The sequence below is a fragment of the Enoplosus armatus genome, chromosome 18, assembly GCF_043641665.1.
Source record: "Enoplosus armatus isolate fEnoArm2 chromosome 18, fEnoArm2.hap1, whole genome shotgun sequence".
Classification (NCBI taxonomy): Eukaryota; Metazoa; Chordata; class Actinopteri; order Centrarchiformes; family Enoplosidae; genus Enoplosus; species Enoplosus armatus.
Window position 1 is genome coordinate 7,476,193 of NC_092197.1, and position 21,943 is coordinate 7,498,135.

General features: G+C 41.3%; 2 protein-coding genes across 2 annotated transcripts; both read left to right on the forward strand.

Annotated features, from left to right (window-relative positions):
* The first annotated feature begins 2,517 nt into the window (after positions 1-2,517).
* prlra (prolactin receptor a) lies at positions 2,518-8,392 on the forward strand. Its single transcript, XM_070924461.1, has 8 exons — positions 2,518-2,590; positions 2,892-3,024; positions 4,429-4,598; positions 5,999-6,165; positions 6,432-6,573; positions 6,857-6,953; positions 7,081-7,150; positions 7,298-8,392. Exons 1-8 carry the CDS (start codon positions 2,518-2,520, stop codon positions 8,390-8,392), a joined length of 1,947 nt encoding a protein of 648 aa, XP_070780562.1.
* Positions 8,393-9,690: 1,298 nt separating this feature from the next.
* Positions 9,691-19,616, forward strand: LOC139301183 (alanine--glyoxylate aminotransferase 2, mitochondrial-like). Its single transcript, XM_070924503.1, has 14 exons — positions 9,691-9,787; positions 10,941-11,029; positions 11,196-11,386; positions 11,487-11,610; positions 11,716-11,810; positions 12,148-12,241; positions 12,608-12,701; positions 15,358-15,458; positions 15,736-15,828; positions 16,352-16,484; positions 17,059-17,147; positions 17,269-17,418; positions 18,385-18,483; positions 19,214-19,616. The coding sequence occupies exons 1-14, from the start codon at positions 9,691-9,693 to the stop codon at positions 19,313-19,315; spliced, it is 1,551 nt and encodes a 516-aa protein (XP_070780604.1). The 3' UTR covers positions 19,316-19,616.
* Positions 19,617-21,943: the final 2,327 nt, after the last annotated feature.

Below are 21,943 nucleotides of genomic sequence, written 5' to 3' on the forward strand. Positions count from 1 at the left end.
ATCACTGAGGATATACTGTGTACTTTGTGGACTTCCAGAAGAGAGGGCCAGGTTCTTACAAACAGGGCTGCTGTACTGTTCTGCTGCTGCGGTCCTCAGTGCTGTGACAGAAACATTCCTTATTAATCACTTTTGCAAAGGTGAGCCGTCGTACAAACATGCCCGAGGGGAACATCTTGCTTCACTGCTCACATTTTACCTCAACATGTCATTTGACACATCCCCTCCTCACCTTTTGAAATTGAGAGGCCACTGACGGACACAAGTCATGAATGATTCATATTCACTTGTCTGGATCTGGGCCTTAGCCTCACGATGACCTGGCGGACTCACTTCTGATTTGTTGTATGTTGTGTTCTTTACTTAGCACTCTTCAACACACTTAGTTGGTTGCTTCAATATACTTTTCTAAAGTGTACGTCTGTCATTTTAACTGTGTTGTACATGAGGTCACCGTGTTGAACCTATGTACAACTGTGGAGCAGTGGGCCAGCGAGCAAGCAGCTAAATGTACATGTGTTTTCTATGATGACCCTAAATGTGTTGAGATATACAGTAAAGTTAAAAAAAACAAGGCAAGAGGAGGTAAAACTTAAAAAAGGTTTATCAAAATAGAAAATGTACTCGAGAGAATCGATATAATTTACTTTAAACATAACATTCAGACCAATATTATCTGTGAGGGAGGAGTTCTGCACTGTTGGCCAGCACTTTCTCAGCTTAGCAGCTTATTCAGTTTGGGCTGCTGGTTACGTAAGACGGCTATATGCAGCAGAAGGCTAATCCAGTGCCTTGACCTTAATGCCAATTATCAGATCATGGTGACGGTGATGAAATTAAAGAACCATCAAGAAGAGTTGATAACAATCGGTTGCCCAAAGTCTTTGTGACAGGAAGTGTACAAGCTGCCTGCAAAAGTGGGAAAATGTTGTTTTTTTAATCACCATGTGGCCGCTGAGCAGACCTTACCTGCAGGCTTACATCGTCTCCTGAAATGCAAAGAAATTCAAAAGCAGATGGTTAGTGAGAAGCAGAAACTTGTCTCTATTGTTGTGTTTCACACAAGGTGTTAAATGGAAATACCACCTGCACTCCTCGATTTCACTGTAGCTCCCCCATGTTTCCACTAAACAAAGCTTTCAAGAAAACAGCGTAGCCAGCCAGGAGCCATGTCAGGCCTGTGGGACAGCGGGAGCAAAGGTGCAGGTGGGGCATGCACACTAGAAAAGCTCCAAATCAAAATAACAAATTAGATACAAATTAAAGAGTTTCCCTTCAAGCTATATGTTATTTCTTTGGAGAGAAATCAAAATTTTGGCTTAAATCAAAAATCCAGTCACATAATCGTGTTGTAATGTTTGTAACGTTTGTAAATGCATTTCTTGGATTCCATTTCCTGTTACCTACGTCATTAGCATGTCATTGTTCAGTCAGATGACCACCTTGTTTTGCATCCCTTTTCTATGTTTGTTTTTGGCAAAATTATGCTTTGGGGGTGTTGCTGTAGCATATAAGAAAATTCCTACTGAGAATGTGAACATGCATCTGTCCACACTTTTTTCCTGGCCTTGGTGGACTAGATTCAAGTCAAGAGGTCTCTCTATCAATACGTCAAATCCTAAACTGACGGCAGCTATTCATCATCAGTAATCAGAAGAAAGAGAGAGAGCACGTGAGAGAGCATGTGAGGGGAAGGGCTTTCTGCCAGCTTTTAGTTTTCACTGATGCAACATCATCTCTCCCGTCTATCTAACCTCTATATCATCTCCCCTCCTGCGGTTCTCCATACTCTCCCTGTCCTCTCTGTGAGTTCAGAGAGAAAGGGTCATGCCGAGTAATGAGTCAAACATCTGCACATGGCGAGGGAAATGCAGATGTCCAAGTCATGTGTACGAGAGCCGGGCTGGCCGGCAGCGACTCTGTTGTTGAGGCAAAAGCCCCAACTCAGGTTATGCAATCAGTTACGCCGCATGTGCCAGCTGGTAGAGGTAGACAGAAACGGAGAGGATGTTTTTTTAATCCTTAGCGACAGAGCAAACATTCTCTCTTTCAGTTCATCACATTTATCATAGTTTTGTAGATTTTGTCTCATTTTAATATTTATCATGTCTGTTTAGGGTATGAGTTGAATTCAGTAATCAAACAAATTGCTTTTAAAGTCTATTCTGTGTCACTGCTGATACATTTTCCATGCATATGTTATTCTTTATCTCGGCAGTAATGTATCCAATATTTCGTCATGGTTTTTTTCCTCTACTAATGACAACCTTTTATGTTGTCTCTTCCTAATTATGCTTTAAATTCATTTCGGTATAACATAAGAAAACATCTCAACTACAGTGGGCAGTACAATATAATATATAATATCGATATAAGACGTGCTACAGTTCCGCTGTTGTGGCAGACAGCATCAAACATTGTGGACCATGTGATTTGTCAAGAGCTCAGATCAGACAGTTCACACACACTCACCATTTGTTTTTTTTCTCCATCCAACAGCCGAGGCTTTGTGGTGCCATGATGAAGAAAGTCTTGGAAGTTGTCCCGCTGTTGTTGCTGCTATTGTTCACGCTGCATGCGAAGGGAATGAGTAAGTGTTTCGGATATAGCCAGACACACAGTCTCAGTATCTTCTTAAGTTTCTGGCAATGAGTTAAGATATTTGATAGGTGTCTGGTTGCCAGGCTGTTGACACAGGAAGCAGGAGCCACAGCTGCACAATTAATAGGTGATAAGTAATAGTGTTGTTTAACTGTGGATATTTTTGTGGTGTATTACACATCATTCACTAGCCACATCTGTTGTTCTCTATTTTTGTTACATAATACACACTGTTTAGTATGTAATGTTTTATTTGCTTTAATTTCCTCTTTTTCCTGTCTGTCTTTTAGGTTACAGCCTGCCAGGGAAGCCCGCACTGACCAGATGTCGCTCTCCCGAAAAAGAGACCTTCACCTGCTGGTGGGAGCCAGGCTCTGATGGGGGACTGCCGACCACCTACGCCCTGTACTATCGCAAAGAAAAGTGAGTGGCTTCCAGTTTCATGCAGTTACACATTCACTTAATTGGATTGTTGTGCTCAGTGAGAAACAAGAATGGATTGCTAGCAGTCACCAGTATGTTCATCATCAAGAGAGAGGTCTAATGTAGGATCCTGGTTTGATTTCTGTGGACTGTGGAGTCAGCAAAGATGAGGATGTCACCTCAACATACATGAGGAAGAAGAATAGAGCATAGCATCAGTACAGCAATCACAGCAAACACTAGTGGACATCTTTACATTCTCAAGGTCGGCACAGTTGTCAGTGAGCGGCCTACTTGGTGGTTGGCAGCATTGAGGGCAGCAGACAGGTATAAGAGGATAAAGCTTGCAGAGAGTTATGTGGCTCTGGTTGTGCCCGTGGATGTGGGTTTTAAAATTGGTTAAAACAGACACAGATGCAGAGACAGAGGAGAGGGGGACTGGAACATTTTTGTTCACCTACAAAGCTGGAGGCTGATGGAAATGGAGGTGAGGGTGGCAGAGCAGATACAGTGAGAGGAGCACAAAGTTAATGCTGGGGAAAATGTTAAAGGCTGTTGTTTTGGCTTATATATAACATATACTTTACATAAAATATAAAGCATGTATTAAAGGAGTAGTTCAACATTTTTGGAAATAGGCTTATTCGCTTTCTTGCTCTTGAGAGTTAGATGAGGAGATACTACTCTCATGTCTGTCTATGGAAAGCAGTCAGTTAGCTTAGCTTAGCATATTTGTGTGTGTTGCCTTCCATTCTGCTTTCAGCTGCACAACAAATTCACTGTAGTTAAAATTCTCACACCATCTTTCAGAGAACAACCCGCTACTGAACAGGTCCTCTGACTAACCAGTCGCTGCTACAGCAACGACGACACATTTCTAATCATCTGGTTTCTTATCATTAACACTCCCATTTGTGTTCATTAAAGCACCCAGGTCTACTGGGATTTGAATTCAAGTGTCTGTGGGGGTGGCCAACATGTCAGCATCACAGTCATTTTTTCGATGTCTTCTTGAAAACAGAACATCCTAGAGACGAAGCAAACCTGTAGTAGGAAAGAAAACGATACACAAGGTGCAGGCGTAACAGGAAAGCATAAAACAAGTACAGATAACAAAAGGGCGAATTGAGAGGATATAGGAAAGAAATTAAACCCACTGGTATCATCCACTCATCTCGTTAATGGCTCTGAACATTTTCTTTCATTTCTGTCTGCAATTCAGAAAAAACATGGCCATCATTTATCTTGCAATCACCCTCTCCTCTTGTTTGTCTCATCTTGTTCCCCATATACACACATACAGTCTCAGGATTTGTAGCATGAAGAATGCATGCTGTTCTTCAGAAATGTAACAATGCAAACACACACACGCCATTACATGCTGTTACCCTGCCTCTCTTGCAGCTCTGAGATAGTGCACGAGTGTCCCGACTACCGCACAGCTGGAGAGAACTCCTGCTTCTTTAACAAGAACGACACGTCCATCTGGGTCAACTACAACATCACTGTGGTGGCCACCAACACACTGGGCAGCACCTTCTCCGACCCCGTGGATATAGATGTGGTGTACATTGGTAAGGCAACGCATGCTACTTTTTTGGGAGGTTATATTTGTTCTCGTGGTTTAGTGTGACATTCGAGGCACAATTTCCCCATGAGGATTAAAACAGTGTATTTTAACACACACTCACACAGCTGCTCAATGGCACACTGGGTAACACTGGGACTAATGCTCCCTGAGTGTACTTATTCTCCCTCCAGCTGTGGAGGGAGCTCCAACTGCGCGCTGAAGGTCACCATTTTAAAGCAGTGAGCATTGTGTTAGCCTGCTGAATAAAGGTTGATTAAGATAAAACCAAATGTAAGAGAAATTGAGTGACTTAAAGGACATACTAAATAGTATTGCCTGTCTATCCCAAGCCTAATATAGCCTATTCCTCTGTGCCATAGACCTCAATTGTTGTCCAAAACAGATAAAAGTGCCACACTGTTGCACTGGGTGACATGTTCCATCATTAAGATCACCACGGATCACACTGTTGTATATTTTGAGTTAGTCCCACATACACTGTCCTGCTGACGGAAATACTCATTAGAGCACCAAATACATATTAATCCGTGGCTGAAAATAGTTCCCGACAAACTGCACTATTCTCTCCTCTTTGAGTGATGTTTTTTTCAAATCTACAGTTCCCTGCTGTTTTAGGAAATTACTTTTTAAAATAAAAAAAAATCTTTGTGACCCATTTTAAAAGTAGGTACAAATGGGGCTTGGGGACGAGAGTCGCAGTCAGGGTAGGGAAGTTTGAAAGTATTGGGAGATGAGCTAACACACTGCTGCTTTTGGACTTTTCATGGTATTTGTTGTCAACAGAAGAATTCCAGCTTTTTCCTTTTATCTGACATCTGATTAAATATAAATACTGTGTATATGTACGTCGTTATGTAACATGATATAAATATTGCATGGAATTAGTCCCATCCTGTCATGTTGCTAAACACAAAAGCATGTTTTGTTCATGAATAATCCAAAAGGCAGTGTAAACCCACAGAATTAAAAGACTTAAAGTATCCGCCTTGCCCTTGAGGCTGCTCGTCTTCCACTTGTCCCTAATAGTTGCGTTGACCTGATTTGGTTATCTGTCCTAAGTCTGTCTTACTTCACAATTGTCAAGTATGTGTCTCCAAGAAGATAACTTAAAGCCTAAACATTAACATTTATCTCAACCACGTTGTCATGCTTCAACAAATATTTAGTCACTCCTGTGATGACGGTGTCCATCCGCTGGAGGTGTGCATTGGTTTACTATTACATAGAGGAAGAGACACGGACACAATCCTGTCTATCGGAAACAGTGGAAACTTTGTTAGAAACATTATTATTCACTTAAAATAATTTTTTCCTCTTCCTTCCTCTCAGTCACACACACAAAACACATCCTCTCTGATTCACATTTTCTCTGTCCCTCTCCAGTCATGCCTAATCCTCCAGAGAACGTAACAGTGACTGTAATGGAGGACAAGGGCTGGCCCTTCCTCCGGGTGTCATGGGAACCGCCACATAAGGCTGACACCCGCTCCGGTTGGATCACCCTCATCTACGAGCTCCGCGTCAAGTTGGAGGGGGAAAATGACTCGGAGGTACGTAACTCGTGCAAGCCTCATGTTAGTGAACTAGTCATTGAACAGGTGCTATTATACTTTGACCTGCGGCCTCTTAGTGGATATTAACAGTATGACGCATTTTCACCAGAGGATGTTTCTGATTAATTTCCTCATAAAATCAAATTTATTTTGTGTACCAAACTACACAACATTTATAATCTATACGTTGACAACTTGAAGGACTGACGCAACTGTGCATGATTGCTCATGTTGTGTCAATTGTGTGTGTGTTGTCTTTCCAGATGCACCTTGCAGGCCAGCAGAAGACGTTTAACATTTTCAGCCTGCGGTCAGGTGGTACATACCTGGTTCAGGTGCGCTGTAAGCCCGATCATGGCTTTTGGAGTGAATGGAGTTCCACTTCCTACATCAAAGTTCCTGACTGTAAGACATCAACCAACAATTATCTACACTACACTACACTACACAGTACATACAGTATATAACATATAGTTTTTTATAAGAGATATTGCATTTATTAAAGGAATAGTTCAACATTTTGGGAAATGTGAATTATTCCTTTAATTAATGATAATGGCATAAAAGCAGGATGCAATTATGAATTAAACTCCTATAATACATATAATACTAATCAACATAGGAAGAAATAAGACAGTATAAGGTTGTATGTTGTGTTGTAGCACTCACGTTATGTTGTGTCTTAAAGATTTCCATCGGGAGAGGTCGGTGTGGATCCTCATTACGGTCTTTTCTGCCTTCATCTTCCTCATCCTCACATGGTTGCTACACATGAACAGCCACAGGTAAAACAATGATCATGAATTCCTTATGCAAATTGTCTGATGCAAACTGTATTGATTTTTAGTATCATCACAGATTTACTGATTTTATCTGCTGCTCACATGGATCTCTTTTTTTTCATGTGTGAAGTCTGAAGCTTTGCATTCTGCCACCAGTCCCTGGTCCTAAAATCAAAGGATTTGATAACCAGCTTCTTAAGGTAAAGCAGCAACATGTGGAACAATGTTTTGATTTATATAATAACTTTCCTAATCTGCTACAAATAATCATATTTAAATAACAAAAGAGACTTCTGACTGATTGTGTCACTACTTTTCTAAGACTGAATTTTCCTCCTTGTGTGTAGAATGGCAAGTCTAAGGAGGTCTTCAGTGCACTGGTGGTGTCTGATTTTCCTCCAACCACATCATCTAACTACGAGGACTTGCTGGTGGAGTACTTAGAGGTGTATGTTCCCGAAGAGCAGGAGCTGATGCTGGAGGAAAGCAAGGATCTACATGATGGCTGCCTCAAATCTGAGAGCTCCACATCTGACAGCGACTCCGGCCGGGGCAGCTGTGACAGCCACGTTCTGCTGATGGATAAATGTGGAGAGGCAAAAGAAGAAGAGAGGCAAACAGATCAGGAAAGCAGTCGAATGGGGATGGAGGCACAGAGGCACCAGAAGGACTGGGAGGAGGAAGTGTTGACCTATTCTCATGAAGGCATGGTTAGCCCGTACATGTCCAGTGGGAGGGTGAAAACCTGGCCGTCTGTGTTTTCTCCACTGCCCCAGTACAGCTCAAACCCACAGGACCAAAGGAGCTCACTTGAGATGGCCAAACAGCACTGCCTTTCCGACAGCCTGCTCCCCCCAGGCTCGACGTCCTCCTACCTCACCCAGCCTGGCTACAGCACCAAGGAGGCTCTTGGAACAAACTACTGGGGGTTCTGCTTGAGCAACAAGCAACCTCACCTGCTCCACCCCCAGACGCAGGCCCGCCGGCAACTCCAGGCCCACAGCGATGTCAACATCTCCAGCATCGGCCGCAAACAGGCACCTGCTGGGCTGCAGTCGCCGGCTCTCCGGCCCACTGAGTACGTTGAAGTCCAGAGGGTCATCGAGGAGGACATGGTGCTTCTCCAGCCTGTTGTGTCAGGCCGTGGCCGCATTGTAGGCTGCCCCCATATGCCCCAGGGGGAGGACTACAGCAAGGTGAAGGGGGTGAACAGTGACAACATGCTGCTGCTTCAGAGAGAGGTGATGGAAGAAGACAGATGCCCTTGTGAGGGCCTGGAGACGAATGGAGTGACAGAGACCTGCTACACATCGTCCACTGTTACCGCTGCACAGAAACCTACAGCCTGCAGTCACACTGCCATGCCGGTCCAGGACGAAATGGTCCTGGCAGTGAATGATTATGTTGCCACTGCCACCATTTTCACACTGCCCTCTTACTAGATTTCCCATAAGCCCAACTGCCAGGTCTGGGACATTGCGAGACCTGTTTTAGGCTGGGACTGAGACAAAAAACAAAAACATTAAACCCTGGATGACTCCTTGAAAAATGGTTGCAAAGACAACATTTTGCTGTCACAGAATTACTGTTCTCTAATCTTTTTATCCGTTACAGGCACATGTTTTATGTCATAAACTTTTTTAATGTATTTCATAAAATATATTGATGTTACTGGTGTAATGAGGAATGTAATATAATGAGAGTATCTGTTAAAATTATTTGTGTAAAATCAAAATTGCAGAAAGCTCAAACATCACATTTTTGTATGCTCCCTGTACAACACTACATCTTACAGCTGCTTGCTGGGTCCCGTATATAATATATACATACATATATGGCATTTTGTGTCAAAATGAAGAAAACTGAGGGAATGTATTGCTTTATTTTTCATTCAGAGTCTATTTTGTGTATATACATTTAATACTGCTTTGATCGGTTAAGTGGTAAATTAAAAAAAAGATGTTTAGTTTTTTTGGATGGGAAAAGAGTGTCATGATAAAACACTAACCTTAAGTGACTCCATCTCTGTTGTTTAACAGTGATATTTGTTTCTTTTGCATGTAAACATATAGCTTTATAAACAGTGAGCCACCCATATACTAAATGCAGTATGAAACAGCAGTCAGATCTTTTTGGAAAGCTTGCCATATGAATTATGCTCGTAATAAATTTACATTGTAAATTGATAATTATATGCCTGTTATTATTACATGTGTGATATTATTACTGACCTGTGATTGATCAATAACCCCTGAATCTAGACAGCCGCTGTTTCTCTACTGTTTTTTCTTTAACAAAAAATGACTAGAAAACAAAAGAAACAAAGGGCAAAAGACATGTAAAAAGGGAAATTCTCTTCTTCCAGTTATCATAAATGATATCACTGGAAAAAGTACAGAAAGTAAATTGGGAGCTAATTGTGCCTTTTTTTTGTTTTAATGAATAACCGGGGAGGGATAAGAATTAAACTATACTATACTTTAATGATCTGTCTGTCAATTAAATGTTGTTTTCTTATGTTTTTCAAAGAATGCATTGTTATACTAATGCAGATAGCATATAGGCCACGTGACACTGTTTACAAATGCGACTTGCGTACGTGCGCACGCATCCTGTGACGTCCCAGAGGCGGCCCATCCCCTAAACTTTTTAGAGGCAGAAAATGTCGAAGTGAACCTGCTGTTGAGTGTCAGACGGTGGAGTCAGTAGGATAGCTGTGTTCCCTCTGTACCTGCTCGAAATGTATAAATTGGTATCCAGTCTTAGTGGCCGCTGTGCAGTTTTAACAGGACAGTCCTGCTGTCGCCTCGTTTTGACCAAATTCCACTTGGCAAGTGGTGAGTTACCATGGAGACGAACAAAATCCAGAAGTAGTTATGGTCTGTTAACGCTATTTACACAACCTGAACGTGGGGTGTATTTAACTTACTCTAAGTTAGCCTTTATGTTTGTCATAGTAAGTTAATGTAGAAACGGAGCAGTTGTTTATAAGCTTTAGCTAAATCTTTGAATTAGCAAAACGGTTTTTCTGCTAACGTAAACGTACTGTAATAAATTGCCCAGTTTTTAGCACAAATTAACCTTAATCTAACGTAAATCAGTTAGAGAGGTTTTGATTCAACTGCATGTGTGTATGTGTGGTCTAACAGAACCACCCCTCTGTATAATGTAATATAATTCAACAGCACCACAAACCACAGCCTCCAAAATGACCACACAGTGGAATTAACACTTCTCTTTTTAAACAAAAACTTAACATTATTGCAGGGCCACTGCATTAGTTTTGAGTTGTATGTTAACAGTAGAAATCAGTGCAACACACTATATCCACTGTAAAACTGACTCAGGAATATAAACAAGGCATATTTGATAGGGTGACATTATAAAGGTAGCAATTGCAACACAAGATACAAGACATTCATTTATATTATGTCACTAGGACTGGTTAAATTGAAGCTACATATGAAGAGGGAATACTATTCAGACCTTTACATAATCCTCACTCCTCTGTGCACAAGTTAAATGTTTCTCTGGGGGCTGAAATACAGCATTCAATTTTGCTTTGGTCAAACAAATTGAAGAGTTTCCAGCCAGACCACTGCTCCGTCTACCTCACATTTTACAACCGAGGGTAAACAGGCAGCGCTTTATCCTGCGTTGCACAATTTGAGGTCTAAGGTGAACTTAATGTGGTTACAGTGTAAGCCAGGTTTTTATACTGATTAAATACTAGAAAGACAAATCTGAATGTTATGAAAACAATAAAAGCATCAACGCTAATTAAAATATTATGTCTAATGTGTGTCTGACTCATAAGGGTGTAGAAAGAAGGTTTAGAGTTGTAAGACCTCAGGGTAAAATGTCACTGACAGGTTGTTTCAAAAGTGACTCCCAAATGTCACTGTCAAGCTTTGATCATCCTCAGCCAAGGAACGCAGTCAGCTCATGGAGAAATAATCTCTTATATCTTTTATCTCGCTGTCTGAACAGGTGCATCATGTCAGCAATCAGCCTTCAAATACCCTCCCACAGGCGTCCCAGAAATGCCCCCATGCAATTTCCAACCCGAGGAATACAAGGTGAGAGCAATATCCTCCAGGCGCAGAGTGTCTCTATCTTGCCTTGTATTCTGTAATCACCTCAGTAATTAATATGCTGATCAATACACATAGCCTAGATCTTTGAAAAGCTGTCGAAAGAAAAACAAAGATGATCCTCCTGTCCTGTGTGTTTGTCTCTGTCCAGGGTATGTCCAAAGAGAGGATGATGGAGATCCGCAGACAGAACTGCAACCCCATGATCATGAAGGTTACCTACTATAAGAAACCAGTGTTCATCCACCAGGGACACATGCAGTGGCTGTGGGATGTGGACGGCAGACGATATCTGGATCTGTTTGCTGGTGTGGCTACTGTCAGTGTGGGCCACTGCCACCCGTAAGGTCCCTTTTCTTTACTGTGTCGCACAGTGATAGCATGTTTTATTCTGATATACAGTTTTCAGTCAAAAATGCCAAAATTACATCTGTTGATACAGGAAGGTGACAGCAGCAGCAGAGCAGCAGTTGAAGAGACTGTGGCATACTACTAACATCTACGTCTATCCTCCTCTCCATGAGTATTGTGAGAAACTAGCCTCCCACTTACCGGATCCTCTTAAGGTATCGTGGTGGACTATTTATTCATTTTGATCACCTGAGAGCAGGAGCCTGGATTAATATGTAGGCTGTAATTAAAATGTCTGCTGGTCTGTGTTTCCTGTCCAGGTTGTATATCTGACTAACAGCGGCTCAGAAGCCAATGACCTGGCTATGTTGATGGCTCGACTTCACACAGGCAACTTTGACATCATCACTTTCAGGTACAAATCTCTTTACAAATTATTAATAGATTAATTGATTGTTTTTACATTTTTACATTTTTTCCCACCGTGTTCATATGTTTTATTATTGGTTTTGCAGTAGTTTGTCCTTTTCCACATTAATTCAAGATTCTGTAAGGAAAAAAAATAGATCCTTTTATGAAGCAAAGATAGGAGAAGCACACAGTTTGAATAAACAACAGATTACAAGGTTAATAATTAGAGCTCCTATGAAAAAAAGGTCTTTGTGTATGTGTGTATATTCTTATACTCATTCAGCGGGTCAAACATTAGATAGCTTGATTATTCTCTGTAATCTAAATGTTTCTGGTTCCAGAGGATCGTACCACGGTGGCAGCCCACAGACCATGGGTCTTACTTCCAACGCAGCATATAAATACCCCATTGCCAATGGTTTGGGCTGCACAAATGTATGTATGCATTCATGTATTACAATGCTTCTTATCATAAGAAAAGCACACAATTTAACGATGGACAGATGTATGTATGATAAATATACATCTCTCAGAAGACAGAGGGGAAGCTGTCTTGTGCTAAAAATGAGTGCATACACATACAATACTCAGGCAAAATGCTTCTGAATATTTTTATTGTGTGGGCGTTTCGCATTAAACAGCTTCTCGACTTATGTTTTTGTGTAGATTCAATAGAAATACAGGTGAACAATGCTGTGGCAGCGTTCCAAGCTTCATGATGATTTCTTTGTGCTGCATTCATTATGAGTGACGGTTGCTGTGAGGTCGATCCAGCTGACTAGCTTTCTGCCCCATAAACAGACCATGTGTCCTGATGTGTTCAGAGGTCCGTGGGGAGGAAGCCACTGCAGGGACTCTCCTGTGCAGACCATCAGAGAGTGTAGCTGTGCCCAAGGTACACAAACACATGTACCCGTGGCTCCACACACCCACACTGCTCTTAAAAACAGGAAAAAAACATGACCGTGGTCGGTGAGATTAAGCATTTTGCAATATTCCTATGACACATTAACCTTACTGTAATTTAATGGGTTACGTTCATGCACAGTGATAAAAAATGTACAGCACAACCTGAAACTGCATCTTTTACTGGAGTGAATGACTTTTGAGAGTGTTCTGTCTTTATCCAAGGTGAAAAAACATTTTAAAGTGTCTGCCCAGTTTTATATTTCTGTACAGACCTCCGCAATAGCTTAAAGGGATGTGTATTTTAATGAATGCATGTAGTTGCACTTCACAAAATGGATTTCTTTCTATAAAATGTGCCTAAACATCACGAGGGTAAAACAGGACAGTTGTAACCCTGAAAATCCAGACAAAAGAAGTATTGAATTGCATGTATAGAGTTCAAAGTCTCCTACTGTTGATCATTTACCTCTTTTGACCTTTTACCATTTTTAGGAATTTTAGCTATAGTATGACTGCATCTCAGCTAGAGTGTCTACCGGGAAATGGTCAGTGCAGAATGTTAGCATATCTACAGTGCATCCGGAAAGTATTCACGGCGCTTCACTTTTTCCACATTTTGTTATGTTACACCCTTATTCCAAAATGGATTAAATTAATTTTTTTCCTCAAAATTCTACACACAACACCCCATAATGACAATGTGAAAAAAGTTTTTTTGAAATTTTTGCAAATTTATTAAAAATAAAAAACTAAGAAATCACATGTACATAAGTATTCACAGCCTTTGCCATGAAGCTCAAAATTGAGCTCAGGTGCATCCTGTTTCCACTGATCATCCTTGAGATGTTTCTGCAGCTTAATTGGAGTCCACCTGTGGTAAATTCAGTGGATTGGACATGATTTGGAAAGGCACACACCTGTCTATATAAGGTCCCACAGTTGACAGTGCATGTCAGAGCACAAACCAAGCATGAAGTCAAAGGAATTGTCTGTAGACCTCCGAGACAGGATTGTCTCGAAGCACAAATCTGGGGAAGGTTACAGAAAAATTTCTGCTGCTTTGAAGGTCCCAATGAGCACAGTGGCCTCCATCATCCGTAAGTGGAAGAAGTTCGGAACCACCAGGACTCTTCCTAGAGCTGGCCGGCCATCTAAACTGAGTAATCGGGGGAGAAGGGCCTTAGTCAGGGAGGTGACCAAGAACCCGATGGTCACTCTGTCAGAGCTCCAGAGTTCCTCTGTGGAGAGAGGAGAACCTTCCAGAAGGACAACCATCTCTGCAGCAATCCACCAATCAGGCCTGTATGGTAGAGTGGCCAGACGGAAGCCACTCCTTAGTAAAAGGCACATAGCAGCCCGCCTGGAGTTTGCCAAAAGGCACCTGAAGGACTCTCAGACCATGAGAAACAAAATTCTCTGGTCTGATGAGACAAAGATTGAACTCTTTGGTGTGAATGCCAGGCGTCACGTTTGGAGGAAACCAGGCACCGCTCATCACCAGGCCAATACCATCCCTACAGTGAAGCATGGTGGTGGCAGCATCATGCTGTGGGGATGTTTTTCAGCGGCAGGAACTGGGAGACTAGTCAGGATAGAGGGAAAGATGAATGCAGCAAAGTACAGAGACATCCTGGATGAAAACCTGCTCCAGAGCGCTCTTGACCTCAGACTGGGGCGACGGTTTATCTTTCAGCAGGACAACGACCCTAAGCACACAGCCAAGATATCAAAGGAGTGGCTTCAGGACAACTCTGTGAATGTCCTTGAGTGGCCCAGCCAGAGCCCAGACTTGAATCCGATTGAACATCTCTGGAGAGATCTGAAAATGGCTGTGCACCGACGCTTCCCATCCAACCTGATGGAGCTTGAGAGGTGCTGCAAAGAGGAATGGGTGAAACTGCCCAAAGATAGGTGTGCCAAGCTTGTGGCATCATATTCAAAAAGACTTGAGGCTGTAATTGCTGCCAAAGGTGCATCAACAAAGTATTGAGCAAAGGCTGTGAATACTTATGTACATGTGATTTCTCAGGTTTTTTATTTTTAATAAATTTGCAAAAATCTCAAAAACTTTTTTCACGTTGTCATTATGGGGTGTTGTGTGTAGAATTTTGAGGAAAAAAATGAATTTAATCCATTTTGGTATAAGGCTGCAACATAACAAAATGTGGAAAAAGTGAAGCGCTGTGAATACTTTCCGGATGCACTGTACATACATACTGTTTACACAAAACAAACAACCGGTATGCTGCAATATAATATCAATATCAGTCAATGAATATAGTTGTTAGTGCTACAAACAATATAAACAAATACAAAATAATAACAAAAATATTCAAAATCTCATGGAAAGAGTCAAATAAAAACAAAAGATGTTCCCAAGTATTTAGGAAGTATTTGTGACTGATTGTGGTAGACTTTAACTCATTCATTCACTCAACTCAAGCTTCAACATTCATTTACTGTGAACCATAGTAATATGAGAATCTTCATGTGATGCTATTTTATGGAAAGATGATAAGCAATATATTCAACAATTGCTCCAATTGTGCCAAGGAATTGATTTGGTATTTCCCCATTTGTAAACACATGCTGATGTCTGTATTAGTTTAATATGAAGGACTTTTCTTTGTTTGGTCCCACAGGTCATTGCATGGCAAATGAACAATACATTGGACAGCTCAAAGAGACATTTGCTACGAGTGTCCCAAGTCGAATTGCTGCTTTCTTTGGAGAGCCGATTCAGGTACTGTATTCTGTTGTGGAGAATTACAGCAAACATAGTCTTAGAGTCAACATGTTGTAAATGCTTTTGCATGTCTGATCTGTTGCTTTGCAACATTGAATATTAACATTATGGACTGTATGTCATGAATGTACAGTAATAGTAGCAAGTGAATGAGTCCTTAGTTAGTATGCCATCCGTGTTCATTGCTTCCTTGTGTTCAGTGTGACGAGTGCTTGTGTTAATTATTGTTGTTAAAGATGGGATTGTGGGATGTGAATGTGTTTGGTTTGTACAGGGAGTCGGAGGAGCTGTGCAGTACCCTAAAAACTACCTCAAGGAGGCTTACAAACTTGTGAGAGAGAGAGGAGGGGTCTGCATTGCTGATGAGGTTAGATAAACATTTTTTATATTTTAAATATATTTTTTAGATGGATTTATTTACAATTTAATCTATCGATGTGCATTAAAATGCACTGAATTAACAGATCCACAGATGTTCTTTCAAAAAATGGTGTCTCTATTTTTTGTGAACAATAATAGGTTTTCACTGTTTAAATTGTACGTTTGGAGTAAAGAAACTCTTGGTTTGTCACCACGAGCGACTCCTCGACTTCACATTACACATTGTCATTTTACCCACTGCTAGTATAAAGATATTGATTATGCAGCTTTAAGAAAAGTGAAACACTGACTGCCGATGTTACAACAAGTCAATGTTTGAGTCGGCTTATTGCTTATCTTGACAGCATTACTTATCTTGAAAGATAAGGATTTCTGCACGTGAGCTTACAGGTCCATGACAAAGTTGCTTTTTTTATTCCCAAGAAAAAGGCATATACAGCATCAACACATCAGCACTGATTGGACATCCACATAAAACATGAAATTTCCCTGCAATTTGCACCCGACAGGTCCAGACTGGATTTGGGCGGACAGGAAGCCACTTCTGGGGTTTCCAAGGCCATGACGTCATTCCTGATATGGTTACAATGGCAAAGGGCATTGGTAATGGATTCCCAATGGGAGCTGTTGTTACAACACCAGGTGAGATAATACTGTGAAACCTTCTTTGAACATCTGCTTGTATGTTCATAAAAAGTTACAGTTACAAATAGTGAGCATGGTGTGTTGTTCTTCATTGTTTCCACTACTGAATTGGCAAGATGCGTGGAAAGACATGAGGCAAGTTGTGTCTGGTTTGTGATGAATCATACAGATTCATTTTGTGAGTTCAGAGTTTGGACTCATTCTAGTAAACAAGTTTAAAACAACAATGACACAGCTCAACGGATTTATGAATAATGAAGAATGATTAAATGAAGCAGTTTCTTATTTAAAAAACATGTAATAGTCACACATTCAGTCCCTCGCTTGCTAGTTGCAGGCAATTTATCACCACCTCAAGTATATTTTATACACTTACTTATAACTGAGTAATTATAGGGTTGATCATTTCAGTTGAATGAAATTATAGATTCTCTGTCTATCACCACTTAATCCTCGAGGACGCCATGAAAACACTTTGATATTACCACAAATCATTTGTAATTTTGAGGAAATGTGTTTTTGGCTTTGGAGGTTTTGATTTGAAGCAATAGTGGGTTCATGTGTTTTCCAGAAATTGCGGCCTCATTTGCCAAGGGGGTTCACTTCAACACCTTTGGAGGAAATCCTGTGGCTTGTGCTGTTGCTTCATCAGTGCTTGATGTAAGGATTCATCAATCCTGTTCATCAGGAGAGACAATTTGATCAAAATGTCAGTGTATTTCTGCACATTATTATTGTAGACTGCACACTGAATTACAATTTAATATATTTTTTCTAACAGACTATCAAAGAGGACGGTGCGCAGCAGATCAGTCTTAATGTGGGCACCTATCTGATGACCGAACTGGCAAAACTCAGAGACAAGTATGAGATCATCGGTGATGTCCGTGGAAAAGGCCTGCAGATCGGTGTGGAAATGGTCAAAGACAAGGTATTGAGTTTGTAACAGAAGTGACGCTCACATGCTTGAACAACGTGTGTGTCTGTGTTGTGCCCCCCGGGGGCCATGGTTCAGCAGTGCCCCAGTTAAACATTAGCCGGAGCAGCAGTGACCATCTGTAATTGTGAAGAGAACAATCTCAGCTGCAGTACAATTGTTAAGGGTCTTATTTTGACAAATGTTCCTCTATGCTGATGCACTTTTTATGTGTTTGGCATATGTCATCATGGTTTGTGAGACTTCGAAGGAGTCTGGCCCCTCTTTTAACTCCATAATAACCTTTTTTTCTGTACTTGGTAACACTTACAGTATTCCCTGCTAGAAGTGCCGGTGTATCAACAGTAAACACAACAAAAGTATTTAAAGTAGCAAGGAGAATGATCTCAAAACGTATTATAAGCCATAGTAAACACAGGACAACTGCAATGGCAAGAAGGAATGAGGTTAAATCTAGACATACACCAAGACTGACTGAAAGGAAGTCAGTCTAAAACTACAAACTACAGCCTCAAAAGTGAGCATCAAGTCTATTAAAAAAGAACTATGGACTTTCTACTCACAAAGAAAGGAGAGGTTATCTTGGTTTCTTGGATGTTCTTTCCATTTTCTATGTGAAAAATATAACCAGTTTACAGTTCAAATTAGTAACTTAGATTGAGCAGAGATTCATTATCCCTTGAGGACACTGTTTTCTGCTGCCAAGTTTGAACTGCCTGCTTTTTACACAACAGCTATAAAAAGCCTGAAAATTGTAGATGTGCCTGAATAATAGTAGAAATCTTAAGCACAGGTTGGCCTTGTCAGTATTCAGATGTGTAGCCTCTCAAGCTAATTAGCATGTAGACGATAGGTGCTTGACTCACAATCAGATAATTATTGGACACTTGCAGTTGGAATATGGTTACTGTAACACACCCAGCCTCATTCATCCTGTCACCTCTTCCCTGTCGTCCACAGGCCAGCAGAGACCCGCTGTCTCCTGAGGCCATGAGTGAGATCTTTGAGGACGTCAAGGACATGGGAGTCCTAATAGGGAAAGGAGGAGTCTACGGACAGGTAACGGCACTCACCTTCTGTCCCTCTTGTCAGTTTATTTTTTGCTGAGTCAGCATGTTGTGTAAACACAGCTGACAACTACATCACAAAGCTTCTTGTTTTGTTGAAAACAGCAAGTTAACGAGGAATCGGGAAACAGAAACTGTACACATCTTCCGCAGACTGAAAACTCATCGGTTCAGACTGCATCTCCTTTAAAAAAACTGTTTCTAAATGTAGCACTTGAAGCAGTTCAGCATATTTAATGAAGTTGATGTACTTTCTTCTTTCATATCTTGGGTTGTGTCCACATGGTCGAATGCACTTATTGTAAGTCACTTTGGATAAAAGCGTCGGCTAACTAAATGTAATGTAAAATAGCTATATGGGCTGTTTCTAAATTGTAGTATCTCCTGGAACAAAGTCAAGTTCACAGAAACGACATGAGCCCCAACTTTCACACAAAAAACGTCCAGTGCAAACCCAAGAACCACGCTGAATTCAGGAATAATCTGTCACTCCAAAAACACTTTCACTGGTTGTTCATTTACTTTACCTTTAATCTTGAACTTATGAATATTGATATTACTTCTGCTTAACATGTGTTCCAGAAATGTCTGTAGTGCCTGCTCTGCCATCAGTATGTGACAGAATAAAGCACCTGACCTGGTTACGCATGGTTTCCTGGTAATCAGTATATCTGGCGCTCCATAACCTCCCCTCTTGTCTTCTGTTTTTCTCACCACTTAAGACCTTCCGCATCAAACCCCCCATGTGCATCACGATGGAAGATGCAGATTTCTTCCTGGCAGTTTTTAACAAGTCCATCCACAACTACATGGAAAGACGATGAAAGGCAGTTAAAGGTCAGCTGGATCGCTCAATGTCAAGGACCAAACTTGGAACCCACAAAGACAGTGGAGTGCATTTTTAGTACGTCCTTTAAAATGTTAAAAAAGTCAGAATCAATCATTCTCAGAGGAAGACCACCCCTGTTATTGTATTTACACAGAAATTTTAACAGGGAACCTTTTTAACTATGTTGTTGTAATTAGAAGACTTGAAGTTCATTTAGCTCTATTTGGATCTGCTGAATCATGCTCAAATGTAACTTATGATTGTTTTATGTCATGTGAATGTAATAATAATGAATCTGTGAGGTTGAGGAACTACCATTCGTACTATTAAACATTGGTCACACTGCCCCCTGCAGGTCCTACCTATTTGTTGTGGTAAGGAATCCGGGGAACGGCTATGGTTTTAATTATTTTTTTAATCCCTTAATCTTCTATTAAGATTATCCCTTTCTCTTGGTTCTGGATCAAAAGCAGATCAATTCCATACCGCCGAGCTTTGCAGGGTCCAAATGGCTTAATGGGTTATAGTCTGCGAAGACTGTACAGGGATGACCTAACCACGGGACACTTAAGGGCTACTAGTTCGAGCTTCATAGAGCTACAAATGACTTCCAGAAAATCTACTTATTACAGGGGTTGAAAACTGTCCTTACACTTTGTTGCAAGGTGAGGTGCAGGGAAGCATGGTGGGACTCATGGTGGACAAAAACATCACACAGGCAGGGAGTTATGCTGAAAAAATTAGGTAGACTTTTATTCTCAGTCTCCAAAAACAAAAGAAAAACAAACAAAAATGAAACAAAAGAGATTTAGCAGAAACACTTCATACTCATCCACAGCTCAAACAATTCCGGTGCTGCTCTTCCTTAACCAGTCCCTCCTCTCATTGCACTCATCATATATAGTATGAGGGCCCGCCTTGCCAGTTCAAACTGGCCTATCAGGTCAGCACTGCATAATAGAGAGTTGACATGGTTAATAAATATATACAATGTTTCTCTTAGCTTGCTCATACCAACCAAGCCTCAGTTCATTCTTCAATATGTTTATCATCAATGCTATACCTTCAAAGTAAGCAAATCATTTGAACATCATACAATATTTGTCTTAATTACCCGTCATTCATCACACATCCTTTGACCAATCAAATTGGAGAACCCGCCCACTTCATACACCACATAAAAGGGCTATAGTTGAGGCGTGCTTCCTCCTTAAGCACCAGCTCAAGATGGCCTCCACAAAGGACTCAAACAGGTTATGGCTTTGCCAGCATGCCTTAATATATTGTTAAGAAAATTGTATATGAGAATTCTTTCCACCTTTCTTAACCAAAGAGGGGGTTTAGCAAATAGCTGGTGAGGGAGTTGGTGCTTCCTCACACACTTGGAGTCTGAAGACTCCAGGTATTTTGCATTTTCTACCAAAGGGGGTCAGCTTTGACACCACTTGACAGAGTGAACAGCAATAAATCTTCAATAATAAGAGACTCCTTCAGCAAAAACTAAACACCATGCTGTTGCACAAAAGAGGATCACATTGTCCAAATACAGGAGTACAGGTAGGAGTGCGTAGCCAAAAGAGCATACAACTGAACTCAGGTATACCAAATGGGGTGCAAAATGCTGTTTTTTCCTTATCTGTCTCCGCCATTTCTACCGGAATATACTAACTGGTCAAGTCCAAGGTTGAAAACCACTGAGCTTCAGCCAGCGTTCTCTATGTACTTGATTCCTGGAAAAGTGTCACATCAGCCTACTTCTTGTGCCACATTTACTATCCGCTGTCTGCCTTTGTCATATATTAACTCTTCTGTTGTTTCAGGTCCTGCCACCCCCCTCCTGCCCTGCAGTAGCCCTTGTTCCCGCCATGCCCATCTGTCCTCAGCCCTCCTGCACTCCTGTTAGCCTTGCAGTAGATATACTGGCCCATTCCCTTTCACTCTTGCTTCTAATTGTTTTTCCTCTGCTTGTTTGGACCCCTACTTGTCTTTTGGTGGAACTAGGGTTTCCCAAAGGTCAGGGCCGTATTATTTACTGTGCTGAACCTGACGCCTAACAGGATGGCTGTATTTGTGCCTGGGCATGTAGCGTACAGGTAAGCAAGGTTGATAAGAGAAAGACATACAAATGTGAAAAACCCACACTTGCCACACATCAAACTCCCACTCACTTCAGAGTGAGACCGGTGTCTTTTCTGGCCTCCAACAGGAAAGAACCACCATCCAACATAGCTGGCCTTCTTTCTAAACTCAGCTCCCAATCAATGAGCATGTAGTGGAAACTGACAGTTTCCCTCTAAGTCCCGTCCTGCAGCCACACCCTCTCTATCAGTCCCTGTCTTCAGCCCCAGCTCACTTCTCCCTGGCCACTCTCCAGACCTGCCATCCTCGAGCCGTCCACCAGATGCCCTCAGACTTTTCAACTGCACTTCACCCACACACCTGTTCTCATTTCCCTCATCATCCTTCTCTACATATACCTGTCCACCTCCTTTGTTCCTGGCCAAATTGTTGCGTCAATTTGTGTGCTTCATGTCTTCAACTTCTGTACCCTGTTGTGACCCGTTACCCACCTGTTTTGGACTTTGCCTGGTTATTGGACTTTGCCTGTTCCTTGTTGGATTTG

Bases quoted from the DNA above. Each gene is read 5' to 3' on its own strand.
- prlra (XM_070924461.1), top strand. From the start codon at position 2,518: ATGATGAAGAAAGTCTTGGAAGTTGTCCCGCTGTTGTTGCTGCTATTG. The intron at 6,954-7,080 runs GTAAAACAATGA...TCATGTGTGAAG, and splicing joins CTACACATGAACAGCCACAG to TCTGAAGCTTTGCATTCTGC. The intron at 7,151-7,297 runs GTAAAGCAGCAA...CCTTGTGTGTAG, and splicing joins TTGATAACCAGCTTCTTAAG to AATGGCAAGTCTAAGGAGGT.
- LOC139301183 (XM_070924503.1), top strand. From the start codon at position 9,691: ATGTATAAATTGGTATCCAGTCTTAGTGGCCGCTGTGCAGTTTTAACA. The intron at 11,030-11,195 runs GTGAGAGCAATA...GTCTCTGTCCAG, and splicing joins TCCAACCCGAGGAATACAAG to GGTATGTCCAAAGAGAGGAT. The intron at 12,242-12,607 runs GTATGTATGCAT...CCCCATAAACAG, and splicing joins ATGGTTTGGGCTGCACAAAT to ACCATGTGTCCTGATGTGTT.